We start from the raw sequence: 15,914 nt of genomic DNA on the forward strand, positions 1-15,914 counted from the left end.
CCCTGCCACGGACTGGCTCTTTACGCATATATGCCTGTTTGCACTCTCTGCCACGTTGCACCCTGCCAAGGACTAGCTCTTTACGCATATATGCCCGCCATTGCACATCATTTTGTCAACTTGCTTTGCTTATACACCTTTTACATGCATAATTTAAAGTGTAGTTTATAGTGTTTACACCGTAGTCTGTCGTATTTTAGTTTACAGTGTTTATAGTGTACATGCTGTATGTTGACTGTGTAAATTCTTGTCTATATACTCTCTCTGTACATATTGTGTATCGTCTGTAATTATATTGTGTATATTCTGTTTATTGTGACGGAATTATTTCACCAGGTCATACAGAATTCCTGGTACATGTGAATGTACTTGGTGATTATGGCAACTGAACCTGCCTTATGGTAACCGTATTGAGTGCGTGATAGGTCCTGCCGTTGGGTAAACGTGTGGAGCTGGCTGAACCAGTCCACTGGGACAAACTGAAACAGGAGGTAATGTTACTGAGAGGACTATGAAAGCTTCAGAGTCAGTGTCAACAGTAAATAATGGAACAAATTATTTCATTCCTTAGAGATAAACAAAGCGGTGACAGCGATGGTGGATATTACATCATAAAACAAACTAGATCAACCATGACTGTTGATTAATTAGGAATGTTTACAGTGACATCATCCTGTAGTTCTGTTCTTAGACAGAACAACAACCCCCTCACTCTCACCACCACCACCCCATCCACTCATCCTCTCTCACCCGTTCAACTCCCCCTCTATTCCACCCCATCCTCTCATCCTCTCTCACCCCTTCAACTCCCCCATCCTCCCATCCTCTCTCTCAACCCTTCAACTCTCCCTCCATTTTACCCGATTCTTCTGTCTTGCCTTTCCATTCGACACACCCACCAATGCTCCTGAGCTTCGTCATGGAGAGAAGGGAGGGGGCTAAGAGACAGTATAGCAGGACGGTAGGTTTATTTTGTTTTTCACAGTTCTCGGTAGGGGGGTGAGAGAAGAGGAGGGAGAGTGGGGTGAGAAGGGGGGTGAGCCATGATTTAAAGGGAGCATGGAATTCCCCCTCTGAGTTAGCACTCACCTGGCCCCTCCCACATGCCTTTCTAGAGTATAAAGCCTTACACCTGCTGCTGGATATACCTGTGAATCTATGAAACTAGAGCGAGAGAGATAAAGGGAGAGAGACAAGGTAAAGAAGGAGATAAACCGTGGAGTATGTTGACAAACTCTTGGAGTGAATCACAAACACTGGACTCTAAAACAAACAGTGGATTATTATTGTTCTAACACCTTCTCATTGCTGCCTGTCGGTTGCCTCAGAATCAGGTACGTGCAGAAGTGTAGGTGCTCTTTGGGGAGTAATGGGGTGGTTGCTTGGATCTGAGGTCACATGGACCTTTGCAGCATGTTTTGAAGAAAACTCCAATTGATTGATCCAATTTATGTTGACATATCTGCAAAATATTGGGGAAACTCAGTTTATATTCATCCACAGCAGATTAAAGAAAACAAAAACTGGTGTGTATTCACACACAGCCAAGGATTTTGCATTCATGACCCACTTCAAACAGTGAATACAATAAGGAATGGGTGAAAAGGTTTACTGTCACATCAATTTCCAAATGTTTAATGTTGATCATCCTTCTCCATGCATCAAATGGCTCACTCAATTGTCTCCTGGTTACAGCAACTATACTACCGACTATCTTAATATAATTATTATATTTGTTAATTAATCTATATCCATAATCATCGTCCTAACTGTACATAAATGAGTTTCTCTCCTGGTTGCAGAGAGCCCATGTCGTCTGCCAGTGAGCTGTGTAGGGTCCTGACCAACGCCAACATGACCATGTACCAGACTGGAAGCTCCGAGCCCCTGCAGCCTCAGCCGCTGCAGCCCAGTCTCACCACCATGTCTCTGCCTGCCACAGGAGACCTGCTGCAGCTCTCAGACCTCTCCACATGCAGCTCGAGCATACTGGGTGAGAACACAGTCTTATTTATACTTATTTTGTACTTTTTTAAATGTATTATTGTACAACAAAAACATAAGTCTCAATATACTGAAAAATTATGCATTGTACCAGATTTAGCTAACTACAAATGTTAATCTGCAGTCACCTGGGTGCTGTAGGTATTTTATACCAATGCCTCTTTATAATCACTTAGCAGGTGATGGACATTATGATATCTATAGAGGGGGGGAAATACACTTCAACTGATTGACAGAAAAGGAGGATGTGTAATTTTCTCTGCTTTGTTATCAGCATGTGGGACAATTTAGTCAGTGTGGATGTGTGTGTCATCTTTTCTGTGGGGATCTTTATTCAGTTTTAGTGGTTCTTTGGTTTTGGTCACCTTGTTGGCTGGTGACGTCTGTGGATATTTCCCATTGTCTCACCCTGGAAGAGACATGTCTGTTGACTGAGCCTGTCGGCAGACACTCAGTCAAAGACCATAGTAAAACACATGTCCTGTAGCCAAACTCCCAGACAGACAGGGGATTGGCTGAACCTTGCAATGACCTAATTTAGAAGGCTGTTAAATCATTAACTGGGACAATGTTTTGTCTTAAATTAAGGAATGTTTTTCATCTTTCAGATGCCTCAAGCTTTATTTGACTTGCCCTGGCCTAGCCAGTGATAAGTTGTGATTAGAACTGTTTAGGTAGTTGAGGTAGTGTTTAACGACACAGGGCAGACATAAACTAGAGACAGGCGTTCTGACTCCCTTAAACCACAAACTCACAGATCAGGAGCTGGGTTCTTGTGTGGGTTGGCACTTCATTGAAAGGCTTCGGTTAGTCAGTATCTTGTGGTTTAACTGGGTGGTTAGACTGACAAGGTTTCTTATGGCTCATTGACAGATTGTTCAATCTCAAAAGAGGGATGGTGATTTTACAAGAACAGCATCATGCCTCACACACACACACACACACACACACACACACACACACACACACACACACACACACACACACACACACACACACACACACACACACACACACACACACACACACACACACACACACACACACACACACACACACACACACACACACACACACACACACACACACACACACACACACACACACACTACACAAATCTGACACCCATTCCTCCTCTGTATCCTCCTCTAGTTCAATGGTATGACCAGAACCCTCAGTACTGGAGCAAGCAGAATGTGTTGGAGTGGATCAGCTTCTATGTGGAGGGCAATACGTTTGATGCCCGCACACTGAGCCTATCCTGCTGCTTCATGGACGGATCCATGCTCTGCCAACTGACCAGAGATCAGCTGTTAAACATGTTTGGAATGTCCCTCGGGGCTCAGCTCTACCAAAGCCTGATGGAACTCAAGGCCAAATATGGTAAGGATCTGACAGAAATGAATTGAATAAACATTATTGATGATCCTTAAAACAGCAGCAGACGCATGCATTTGGTAATGATTCAGTCATTTAATTTATTTTTGTGGTCCAGATCTAAATGAGACCTGTAAACTCCTGGACAATTTCCTGCATGAGTTTCTAGACTTTCCTCTGCTCAGCACAGTAGAAGTAAATGAAGGTAAACACATCCTCTTGTCTATTCTTCATACTTCCTATCTCAGACTGACAAACCGAAGCCTTGAGTGTCAAATGGACACATTTGCTTACGTTGTGATGTTACTGTTACAGTTGTGAAAGAGACAAGCTACAACGACTTCTCCCACGTCTTCAAGAACTTCAACTTCGATAACATGAAGCCGCTCAGCGACCACGGATACGAGTCCGACAGCATGCACAGCTCCTCGTCAGGTGAGAGGTGTCCCCCTTTTCTCTTCTTCTCGTTTGTCATCTTTCCACCTCATCTCCTCTCATCTCCTCTCCTCTCATCTCTGTTCCCCCAATTCTTCTCACATCACTGAATCAGTATGTGATTGGTCTGGCCTGTATCACTGAGCCCAAGGCCTAGTTCATCGATGAAGGCAGGATGAAGGACCGGCCATATTGAAAGTGTATTCCCTCCTCTCTCCCTGCCCCCAGGTGGAATGCTCAGCTTCCAGAACCCCAGCTCTCCAGAATCCAGGAGCAGTGAGTCCGACCCAGAGTTCTCCTACCCTCAGATAGCCAGTGAGTACAACTTTTCCTAAGTGGATTTAACAATCTTGAACTTCCGGTGGTGGTTGAGTATGATGGGTGAGCCTTTAAAGTGCATGTCTCTTTGAAAGCCAGTCTGTTATTCTAAACTCCTGAACCATTGTGTTTGACAGAAATGCACATAAAGACAGAGAGGGGAGAGATACTGAAGAGAGGCAGAGGAAGACCTCCCAAACACAGCCACGATCCCAGACACTACCAGAACTCCAAGAAGAGCAAACATGGTGAGTGGCTCCTATCATTCTAACACACACACACACGCACACACACACACACACACACACACACACACACACACACACACACACACACACACACACACACACACACACACACACACACACACACACACACACACACACACACACACACACACACACACACACCAATGTCAACAACTGTTTTCAATGGTGCTCTGTAGAAGCATGGTTTTATCAGTCATGTGATAGCATACATTTTGCATCGGGTACTGAAAACAGCCACAGTCAAAACATTGCAGGTGTTTTTAGGTCATAGTCTGTTAACCATGTGCACGCACGAACACACACACACACACACACACACACACACACACACACACACACACACACACACACACACACATGCTGTGCACACTCGCAAATAGAGTATGCACATACACACGCTTGCACACACACATACTAACATAAACATACCTGCTCTACCTCATCCTTGCTTGCTTTAGCACACACACACCTGTGCTGTTCACACACACCTAACTCTTCCTCTCCCCTGTCCCCCGATAGTGCCCCGTGGAACCCACCTGTGGGAGTTCATTAGGGACATCCTGATCCACCCAGAGCTGAACCAGAACCAGGGACTTATGAAGTGGGAGGACCGCAGTGAGGGAGTCTTCAAGTTCCTCAAGTCTGAGGCTGTGGCCCAGCTGTGGGGGCAGAAGAAGAAGAACAGCAGCATGACATACGAGAAGCTCAGCCGCGCCATGAGGTAGGAAACCATGGAGATATAGCAGTACCGTCATGGCAACTAACCATGGAAACCCTAATCCTAGCAACCATGCTTGGCTTTTGGGTGCTAGCTAACTTAATAGAGTCAACCAGTTGAGGATGGAGTTAGAAGATTGATAGAACAATGATAAAATATCTGTGGAAAACCATTGTCTTGTCATGAGACTAACCAGTGGCTCTCCTTCCTGCCTCCCTCTTATAGATACTACTATAAGAGAGAGATCCTGGATAGGGTGGACGGTAGACGGCTGGTCTATAAGTTTGGGAAGAACTCCACCGGCTGGAAGGTGGAAGAGACCAGGCTGCATGGCATGTGAGACACAAGAGTGGCGGGGGTGTTAACTGGACAGAGCAGTCCCTTCTGTCCTATTGTACTGTAGATAGGACAACCCACTCTCTGGTCAACAGCCCTATACCTGAAATAATATAAAGACACTAACTTCTCTTCTTCCAGGGGAGGTGTTGCAGAAAAGCCAGTGTTTTTGGCTCCAGTAGGTTTTATGAACCAGTATTGATATTTTACTGTAACTAGTATGTTTGTTTTGTTTAACTGTGTATCTGGATTTTGGGTCAGGAATTTTTGTGGACACCGGTTTGGGCCTACAAGATGGAATGTCTGTTTTCAGTTATATTCTCCATGGGATAGATAATGAGAAAAAGGCATTTATGATTGCATTTATATAAACGCTTTATATTGTGTGGGAGTAACTCACCTTATGTGTCACTATGACAACCACCTGGGTATATGGGCATTATAGTTTTTACTGTGGCAATATCAGCACCTGGCACATATATTGATCTGTTTTTAAAGTGCTTGTTTATTTATATTTTCTATATTTACTGAGGGACAGTAGCACTTAACTATAATTGCATATGTCTAATTGCAAGACGGCTGGTTGCAAAACTTGTGACTTCTAAAATGAGCCATTGTTTAGAATAAAATCAAATAACATTTTAATTGTCACAAGAAGTGTAGACTTGCAGTGAAATGCTTACTTACAGGTCCATTTCCAACAATGTAGAGTTAAAGATAAAGATTATATTGTTGTAAAATATGAAAAAAAGAGAAGAGCCTCATGTTGTGTTTTAACCTTGGTATTAAAGGGCTTGTGTTTAATGATATGGAGGGAGGAGATGACTGGAGTACAAAAAAGAGAGAGAGAAGAGAGAGAGGAGTAACTAAATGAAGGGATACTCATAAACTATTGGTGACATGAAGTGTATTTCTCTCTTTCAGCGTGAATGTTGTCTATAAAGTATATGTCCTTTATAGCCATAAAAATCTTCATGTACCTCACCAGACCAGACCAACATCAAAACAGTTTGTATTAATAATTAGTTTAAAACAAATCAATGACTGTTCTATATAATTGTTTATTATGTTATTCAGCTGATCTTTTCTTCTTCTGGATCACTCAATATCATGTGTATGAGAATTACATCTCAGATTGTATCGTTTCTGATATATTTACACCCATGTATGTACAGAATATTGTTTTATTTTGTATTTAAGAGTCTTTTTACGGAAATAAACTATGTTTGAAATAATGTAAATGTCTGCGTGTGTTTAGTAGAAATCGATTATGTTTTTGTGTCTGAAAACAAAAGCCATATAGCTGACTAATTGAGCTCAAATGTCCTTTGAATTAACTTTTTGCAATCCACTCTGTGTAAAAGCATAAGGTAAATGACTAAAATGTGAATGGAAATATACACTACATGACCAAAAGTATGTGGACACCTGCTCTTCGAATATTTAATTCCAAAATCATTGGCATTAATATGGAGTTGCTCCCCGCTTTGCTGCTATAACAGCCTCCACTCTTCTCGGAAGACTTTCCACAACATGTTTGAATATTGCTGCAGGGACTTGCTTCCTTTCAGCCACAAGAGCATTACTGAGGTCGAATACTGATGTTGGGCGATTAGGCCTGGCTCACAGTCAGTGTTCCAATTCATCCCAAAGGTGTTCGATGGGGTTGAGGTCAGGACACTGTGCAGCCCAGTCAAGTTCTTCCACACCCATCTCGACAAAATACATTCTGTATGGACCTTGTTTTGTGCACTGGGGTATTGTTATGCTGAAATAGGAAAGAGCCTTCCCCAAACTGGTGACACAAAGTTAGAAGCACAGAACCGTATAGAATGTCATTGTATGCTGCAGTGTTAAGATTTTCCTTCACTGGAACTAAGGGGCCTGAACCATGATAAACAGCCCCAGACTATTATTCCTCCTCCACCAAACTTTACAGTTGGCACTATGCATTGGAACAGGTAGCGTACTCCTGGCATCTGCCAAACCCAGATGTGTCCGTCGGACTGCCAGATGGTGAAGCATCACTCCAGAGAATGCGTTTCCACTGCACCAAATTCCAATGGTGGTGAGCTTTACACCACTCCAGCCAACGTTTGGCATTGTGCATGTTGATCTAAGGCTTGTGTCCGGCTGCTCGGCCATGGAAACCCTTGTGTCCGGCTGCTCGGCCATGGAAACCCTTGTGTCCGGCTGCTCGGCCATGGAAAACCTTGTGTCCGGCTGCTCGGCCATGGAAAACCTTGTGTCCGGCTGCTCGGCCATGGAAACCCTTGTGTCCGGCTGCTCGGCCATGGAAAACCTTGTGTCCGGCTGCTCGGCCATGGAAAACCTTGTGTCCGGCTGCTCGGCCATGGAAAACCTTGTGTCTGGCTGCTCGGCCATGGAAACCCTTGTGTCCGGCTGCTCGGCCATGGAAAACCTTGTGTCCGGCTGCTCGGCCATGGAAAACCTTGTGTCCGGCTGCTCGGCCATGGAAACCCTTGTGTCCGGCTGCTCGGCCATGGAAAACCTTGTTTCCGGCTGCTCGGCCATGGAAACCCTTGTGTCCGGCTGCTCGGCCATGGAAAACCTTGTGTCCGGCTGCTCGGCCATGGAAAACCTTGTGTCCGGCTGCTCGGCCATGGAAAACCTTGTGTCCGGCTGCTCGGCCATGGAAACCCTTGTGTCCGGCTGCTCGGCCATGGAAACCCTTGTGTCCGGCTGCTCGGCCATGGAAACCCTTGTGTCCGGCTGCTCGGCCATGGAAACCTTGTGTCCGGCTGCTCGGCCATGGAAACCCTTGTGTCCGGCTGCTCGGCCATGGAAAACCTTGTGTCCGGCTGCTCGGCCATGGAAACCTTGTGTCCGGCTGCTCGGCCATGGAAACCCTTGTGTCCGGCTGCTCGGCCATGGAAAACCTTGTGTCCGGCTGCTCGGCCATGGAAACCCTTTTCATGAAGCTCCTGACGCACAGTTATTGTGCCGTTCTTGCTCCTTGACATTTACACTTCACAATAACAGCACTTACAGTTGACCAGAGCACCTCTAGCAAGGTAGAAATTTGACAAACTGACTTGTTGGAAAGGTGGCATCCTATGACAGTGCCACGTTGAAAGTCACTGAGCTCTTCAGTAAGGTCATTTTACTGCCAATGCTTGACTATGGAGTTTGCATGGCTGTGTGCTCAATTCTATACAGCTGTCAACAACGGTTGTGGCTGAAATAGCAGATCCACTCATTTGAATGGGTGTTCACATATTTCTGTATATATAGTGTAGACTCGAGGACACGCAATTTGGATCCAATTTACTCTTCACATCTGAGTGTCATGGCTGATGTTTGGGAATTTAACAAGGAAACTCAGACTCTTTCAGTCAGTGCCCGCTGTCAGAGTGTAACAAAGATGCAGGGAGTCAGGAGTTTAATAGTGACGAACAATTCAAAACATGCGAATCAACTCTGCCTGGTGAGTAATGATACAGATAAAGGGGAAGTAATCAGGGTAGTGATGAAGCCCAGGTGTGCCTAATGATTTGTGTTGTTTTTTTTGTTTTTTTTCACCTTTATTTAACCAGGTAGGCTAGTTGAGAACAAGTTCTCATTTGCAACTGCGACCTGGTTAGTAATGATACAGATAAAGGTGAAGTAATCAGGGTAGTGATGAAGTCCAGGTGTGCCTAATGATGCGTGGTTAGTAATGATACAGATAAAGGGGAAGTAATCAGGGTAGTGATGAAGTCCAGGTGTGCCTAATGATGCGTGGTTAGTAATCTGGCAGTGTTGAGCGATGGAGAGGGAGTAGATGTGACACAGGGCCTCGCCTTAATATCTCATCTGGAGTGTGAATCTGTCAGCAGCACTCTTCTCCTGCCAACCACTATCAGACAAAACAATAAATACAGACTGAATTTTCATTTCCAAAGTTATTACGTAACATTGAAACACTATTTTGCACCTGTCTCTCAGTTGCAATTGTCTCTGGTTGACACAGGCGTACACTTATAGTCCTCCTAGGGTCACCATCATCATGGTGACAGTAATTACTGATAGACCACCATCGTCATGGTGACAGTAATTACTGATAGACCACCATCGTCCTGGTGACAGTAATTACTGATAGACCGCCATCGTCCTGGTGGCAGTAATTACTGATAGACCGCCATCGTCCTGGTGACAGTAATTACTGAGAGACCGCCATCGTCCTGGTGACAGTAATTACTGATAGACCGCCATCGTCCTGGTGACAGTAATTACTGATAGACCGCCATCGTCCTGGTGACAGTAATTACTGAGAGACCGCCATCGTCCTGGTGACAGTAATTACTGATAGACCGCCATCGTCCTGGTGACAGTAATTACTGATAGACCGCCATCGTCCTGGTGACAGTAATTACTGAGAGACCGCCATCGTCCTGGTGACAGTAATTACTGATAGACCGCCATCGTCCTGGTGACAGTAATTACTGATAGACCGCCATCGTCCTGGTGACAGTAATTACTGAGAGACCGCCATCGTCCTGGTGACAGTAATTACTGATAGACCGCCATCGTCCTGGTGACAGTAATTACTGATAGACCGCCATCGTCCTGGTGACAGTAATTACTGAGAGACCGCCATCGTCCTGGTGACAGTAATTACTGATAGACCGCCATCGTCCTGGTGACAGTAATTACTGATAGACCGCCATCGTCCTGGTGACAGTAATTACTGATAGACCGCCATCGTCCTGGTGACAGTAATTACTGAGAGACCGCCATCGTCCTGGTGACAGTAATGACTGATAGACCGCCATCGTCCTGGTGACAGTAATCACTGATAGATATTGTCTGTGTTTTCTTTTTTACATCAAGCCTTCTGGTTTGCAACAACACAACAGTGAGCTTGGCTCTTCATTATGATCCATCAGTACATTTACAGACTCAATTTAAAATGTATTTTCTGAGAGGACATTGAGGAATGTGACAGCTGGGGCAATTCTCAGACAACGGACCATAACTGCTGGTTACACACGCACGCATGTCTGTACACACATCATTCTGGATGGAATGGCGACTACTCAACTGGCGAATGTGTTGGTTTAAACTCTCTTTTATTCTAAATTGAACTTGCAACTGATGTTATCATGTTGTAAAAAACACCACACAACCTTGACAGGGTATCTGTCTGTGAGAGTGTGTGTCACACATGTTTACGGGCACGCGATCCGTGTGGAGTGGATGTGGTGTGATGCATGTGGACAGTGGTGGGGCCTGTTTGAGTTGTTGTAATGTTTCAAAGGCCAGACACCAGACTATAGATGTGTGTTACTTTTCACAAAGGCTCCATTGTTGCCGAGCGACAGTTGAGATTAAGTTGAGGGTTAACTGCTGCCTCATGATTTACACCTCAGTCGGATCCTCACTCCCTCACCTGAAATATTCACACACACACTCACACTCAAGAAAGACATAACTACACTATGGCAGGAGATTTCTGGGCATTCCATTTGTGTTGCGTACCATCCGGTAGATTTTCACTCCAACCCTAGTCTAGCGCACCTGATTCTAATAATTAGCTGGTTGATAAGCTGATTTAGGTTTGTTCCTGTCCAAATCAAGGTCATGCCATCTTCAGGCCTGACTTACTGAACAATTGCATCTATTACCGGCTAGAAACAATGAAACATCCAACATTAACTTCATTCATTTGTGGTCCATTGTTTCATTAAGGTCACAGTTGACCTGGTTGTGGTTGATGTGATGTGGTTTTCCCCATGTAGAAAACAATACTAAAATGCCTTTCAACTTTAACAAATAAGGATTTAAAAGATCTCACTAATTCCCTCATCGCTAATGTCAAGGATAATTTAATTCATCAACAGCAGCTTGTGTACTTAAACAGTCCAGGCACACACACAAGCACACATTCCCACACCTTAGTGTGGTGACAAAGGGTATCTGAACCTCCCTGCTAGATAAACATACCTGTCCAACAGGTGTATTTGGCTGCCTGTCAAAATGTGACTCCAGCACGTAGCTTACTGGAACCCTACAGTCTGCTGCCAGGAAAATCATGGAGAGAGGGTGGGGGCGCAGCTTTCATATATATATATGTGTGTGTGAGAGAGCGAGATTGTTGTTCTGATTAATATAATAGTTGTAGTTGTTGTTAATGGTAATCCCATGTCCACTATTATTGCTGTTGGTCCCACCATTTGTTTATTGTTTGAATATATATAGATAGATAGGTTTTTTTTTATATATGTATACTTTGACCATGTAAGTAATAATGAACTTGCCATGTCAATAAAATCAGTTGAATTGAATTGAGCGAGAGAGAGAGAGAGAGAGAGAGAGAGAGAGAGAGAGAGAGAGAGAGAGAGAGAGAGAGAGAGAGAGAGAGAGAGAGAGAGAGAGAGAGAGAGAGAGAGAGAGGGATTATTGGTTGGTGAAGGGGTCAATCAACTATGACCTTTTAAAAGTCACTCATTAAACAAATCTCAGTAACTTTAATTTTCTCCAAAAGACTCAGACACAGACACATACAGTACACACACACATGGGCCACTGATTAACCAGTTCAAGATAAGTTCAAGATAACATTCTTCCAGTGAAGCGAGAAAATGTGTGAAAATTAAGTTAGTTTTTTGTTTGCTTTTTGTTTCACACTGTAACATATTTCTGCCTGCAACATAACATGAATAAACATAGTTGCATTCATTAATTTGCATAATACACTGTTCATGTAAAAATCTGAGAGTCTGTGTCTTATTACCTCATCAAAACACATGCCACCTCAGACATGGATCTAGATCCAATGGCCCAGTTGGTTGGCGTTTTGACCAATGATTGATATATACACTTGATGACTAATAGGGGGTGCTGTGTTGAGGCCATCGTGCCTCCATCTTGGCACTCCCCCAAAACCACTCAGTAAGTAATTCCTTTAATTTACAGTGTTGAATAACACTAGTACGTGAACAATATTTTTTAGTGAACAACTGCTTCATTTTGCCATTATAATAAGGTTTGTAGCAACATGGAAAATCGTTGTGGAAATCTGTTGTAGCTCAAGTCCACTACAAAATCCACAATGCAATGCTCTCTCTATGGGCAGGCTGGCTGGCTAGCTAGTTAGGTAACTACTTAGCGAACAGAGCTGCACAAAATAATACCGAAGACAATATCAGCATGTAAAATACCTTGTTAGCTGTAAAATAGCCTAACAAACTGCACAATTCATTTAGGCATCTACAGTCTCACCATGTTCAATCCGTGTTAGTGTGTGTGTGTGTGTGTGTGTGTGTGTGTGTGTGTGTGTGTGTGTGTGTGTGTGTGTGTGTGTGTGTGTGTGTGTGTGTGTGTGTGTGTGTGTGTGTGTGTGTGTGTTTGTTTCAAGGGCACCATTGAAAAGATCATCATGAACTTTATGTTATATCAGCCAATATAGTAAGTTACAATTAGCCTTTTTATTGGTATGTGTATACTTCACAAACATCCTTTCCTGCTCACTGAAAGGCAGATGTAGGCTACACTTGATTACTGATTTCTCTCTCTCTCTTTCTATCTCATTCACACACACCCACAGGACCATTCACACAGTTCAGTCACTCAGCCCTATCCAGTGGACATGATGCTTTCAAGGTCCTGCACAACCGCCTCCTACGACACCCTGATGAGAAGCAATAAGCTTGGCCCCGTGACAGTAAGTCAAAATACCTGTCAAACACTGCTGTACCATAATGTTCTGAAACAATATGACTCTAGAACAGTTTTACAATGCTCAGCAGTGATTATTGATCTCTTTCACTCTATATCTCTCTCTCTCTCATTTTCACAGCTGACTCACAGATGGTATGTAGGCTGGTTGATGGCACCTGCAGGCCTGTTTGAGGGGACAACTGGACAGAACATATCAGAATGCTTGGACCTCAGCTGAGACCCTCCTCTCCTTCCACGTCCTTCAAGATAAGCTTTTCTTTACACTTCCTTTTAGGCATGTTGCTCTCAAGGTGTGTCTCTCCATTTCTCTCATGTCCTGTGGTATTACCTATAGATGACTGTTTGACACTTTCCATTTCTTTGCCTATGTATGGTTTTCTACATCAGTCTATTTGTGTGTTACCTGTGTGTTTAAATATTGTGTCCCTCTCGCACAATTTGTATGATACCTCAACTGCCCAATGCTCTCTTTCTCTCTTCCTCTCTGGGATTAGGGATTAGGGGACATTGCTTTGCTGTTGGCACCTCCTTATTCAACATTTTTCTCACTGTTGTTCAACTGCTCTTTGATTAATTCGGTTTAATTCAATGTTTACATTTGCTTCAAGTGTGTTTTTTACTGAAAGTTGGCAGGTGGCACTTGTATGGAGACTACTGTAGCTCTGTTGGTGTAACTTTTATAAATAACTTTAACACCTTTTGGAAACAGAAGATGCTCGTAAGGAATGATGGTCCATCCAAATCATCTTGGCTCCTGGACTGTCTGTGTATTTCAAAGCTGCCTTGAGACAATGACTTATCAGTGACCCAAGCCCTGATCAGATAATCCCTACCATTGTATCGCTAAGTCGTCGTAGTGCTGCTGCAAATGTACATTGTCCAAGTGGTGTTGGCAGTCATAATGTAAGTAACCTCATTTATGTCCCTCTAACTCCCCTGAATGCCTCTTTCAATCCTACAACTACCTCTGATATGTCTTCCAGTAAAGAAATAAAAACAATCAAACCCTCAGATAAGTGCTATAAATAGCCCACATTAACATATGTAGCCTAAGAAACAACGTTCATAAAATCTAGAACTTGCTAGTAACAGATAACATTCATATACTGTCTATAACTTTGATAATATAGTGGTAGCAATATATGGTTTCAACATTTTCCAAAGCAAATGCCATTGGTGGAGGTTTTTCCGTTTATGTTCAAAGTCATATTCCTGTAAAGCTTAGAGACAATCTAATGTTAAATACTGTTTAATTAATTTGGCTACAGGTTCATCTGCCTCACCTAAAGCCCGTTCTTCTGTGAAGCTGCTATAGACCACCAAGTGCTAACAGTCAGTATCTGGATAATATGTGTGAAATGCTTGATAATGTATGTGATATAAACAGAGAGGTATATTTTCTGTGTGACTTAAATATTGACTGGCTTTCATCAAGCTGCCCACTCAAGAAAAAGCTTCAAACTGTAATCAGTGCTTGCAACCTGGTTCAGGTTATCATTCAACCGACCAGGGTATTTACAAATAGCACAGCAATAAAATCATCCACATGTATTGATCACATATTTTTCTAATGCTGCAGAAATCTGTTCTAAAGCAGTATGGACACCCATCAGATGTAGTGATCATAATATAATAGCCATATCTAGGAAAGCCAAAGGCTGAGCCTAATGTAGTGTATAAGACGTCATACAATAGGTTTTGTAGCGATTGGTGGTGATGTAGGTAGTGATGTTGAGGATGTAAATAAGATTTGTTGTTCTGTGGTGTGTAATGAGGAGCAGACATATGCTGCACTTGACACATGTTTGAAATGTCTTATTCTAGTTAAATGACTGTAAAAACAATTAAATTCCCGTGGATTGATGAGGAATTTAAAAATTCTATGGTTAAGAAGGATGACACAGGAGGTGAAATGTTATTAATTCTAATGAAAGAAGTGGAAATGTTGTTCCCTTGTCATATAATTGTTATATGTACTATCAATACAGCATTACAAATAGTTCAATTTGGGTCCCGAGGCAAAACCAGTTGAGAACCACTGCACCTTCATTAATATAATAAATTGGGGATTAGAGAGCCCCAACCATTGTCCTTTAGGGCTGGTTTGCCTTAGCCTCAAAGGCAGATTAATCCTATATGCCACCAGCAACCATACACAATACACTGAGTATACAAAACATTAAGAACACCTGCTCTTTCGATTACATAGACTGACCAGGTGAATCCTGGTGAAATCTTTGATCCCTTACTGATGTAATTTGATAAATACACTTCAACCAGTGTACAGTTGAAGTAGGAAGTTTAAGTCATTAAGTCATTAAAATTCATTTTTCAACCACTCCACACATTTCTTGTTAACAAACCATAGTTTTGCAAGATGGTTAGGACATGTACTTTGTGCATGACACAAGTAATTTTTCCAACAATTGTTTATAGACAGATTATTTCACTTAAAATTCACTGTATCACAATTCCAGTGGGTCAGAAGTTTGCATACACTAAGTTGACTGTGCCTTTAAACAGCTTGGAAAATGTCAGAAAATGATGTCATGGCTTTAGAAGCTTCTGATAGGCTAATTGACATAATTTGAGTCAATTGGAGGTGTACCTGTGGATGTGTTTGAAGGCCTACCTTCAAAACACAACGAGACGGCCTACAGGGAGGAGGTGAGGGCCCTCGGAGTGTGGTGTCAGGAAAATAACCTCACACTCAACGTCAACAAAACTAAGGAGATGATTGTGGACTTCAGGAAACAGCAGAGGGAACACCCCCC

General features: G+C 43.1%; 2 protein-coding genes across 3 annotated transcripts; one reads left to right on the plus strand and one right to left on the minus strand.

Annotated features, from left to right (window-relative positions):
* The first annotated feature begins 1,137 nt into the window (after positions 1 to 1,137).
* Positions 1,138 to 6,692, plus strand: LOC118382250 (ETS-related transcription factor Elf-3-like). The gene is made up of 9 exons (XM_052473772.1): positions 1,138 to 1,334; positions 1,803 to 1,993; positions 3,157 to 3,387; positions 3,500 to 3,586; positions 3,697 to 3,816; positions 4,045 to 4,131; positions 4,272 to 4,382; positions 4,923 to 5,124; positions 5,347 to 6,692. The coding sequence occupies exons 2-9, from the start codon at positions 1,810 to 1,812 to the stop codon at positions 5,459 to 5,461; spliced, it is 1,137 nt and encodes a 378-aa protein (XP_052329732.1). The 5' UTR covers positions 1,138 to 1,334; positions 1,803 to 1,809; the 3' UTR covers positions 5,462 to 6,692.
* A 102-nt stretch (positions 6,693 to 6,794) lies between these two features.
* Positions 6,795 to 8,869, minus strand: LOC127910351 (protein LIAT1-like). 2 transcript variants are annotated; one of them, XM_052473774.1, is made up of 3 exons: positions 8,030 to 8,869; positions 7,880 to 7,969; positions 6,795 to 7,789 (listed from the first exon to the last, which is right to left on the minus strand). In XM_052473774.1, the coding sequence occupies exons 1-3, from the start codon at positions 8,393 to 8,395 to the stop codon at positions 7,574 to 7,576; spliced, it is 672 nt and encodes a 223-aa protein (XP_052329734.1). In that variant the 5' UTR covers positions 8,396 to 8,869; the 3' UTR covers positions 6,795 to 7,573. The 2 variants fall into 2 exon arrangements, with proteins under 2 accessions (XP_052329734.1, XP_052329735.1); XM_052473775.1 differs by lacking the exon at positions 7,880 to 7,969.
* Positions 8,870 to 15,914: the final 7,045 nt, after the last annotated feature.

The sequence above is a fragment of the Oncorhynchus keta genome, chromosome 21 (genome assembly GCF_023373465.1).
Source record: "Oncorhynchus keta strain PuntledgeMale-10-30-2019 chromosome 21, Oket_V2, whole genome shotgun sequence".
Taxonomy (NCBI): domain Eukaryota; kingdom Metazoa; phylum Chordata; class Actinopteri; order Salmoniformes; family Salmonidae; genus Oncorhynchus; species Oncorhynchus keta.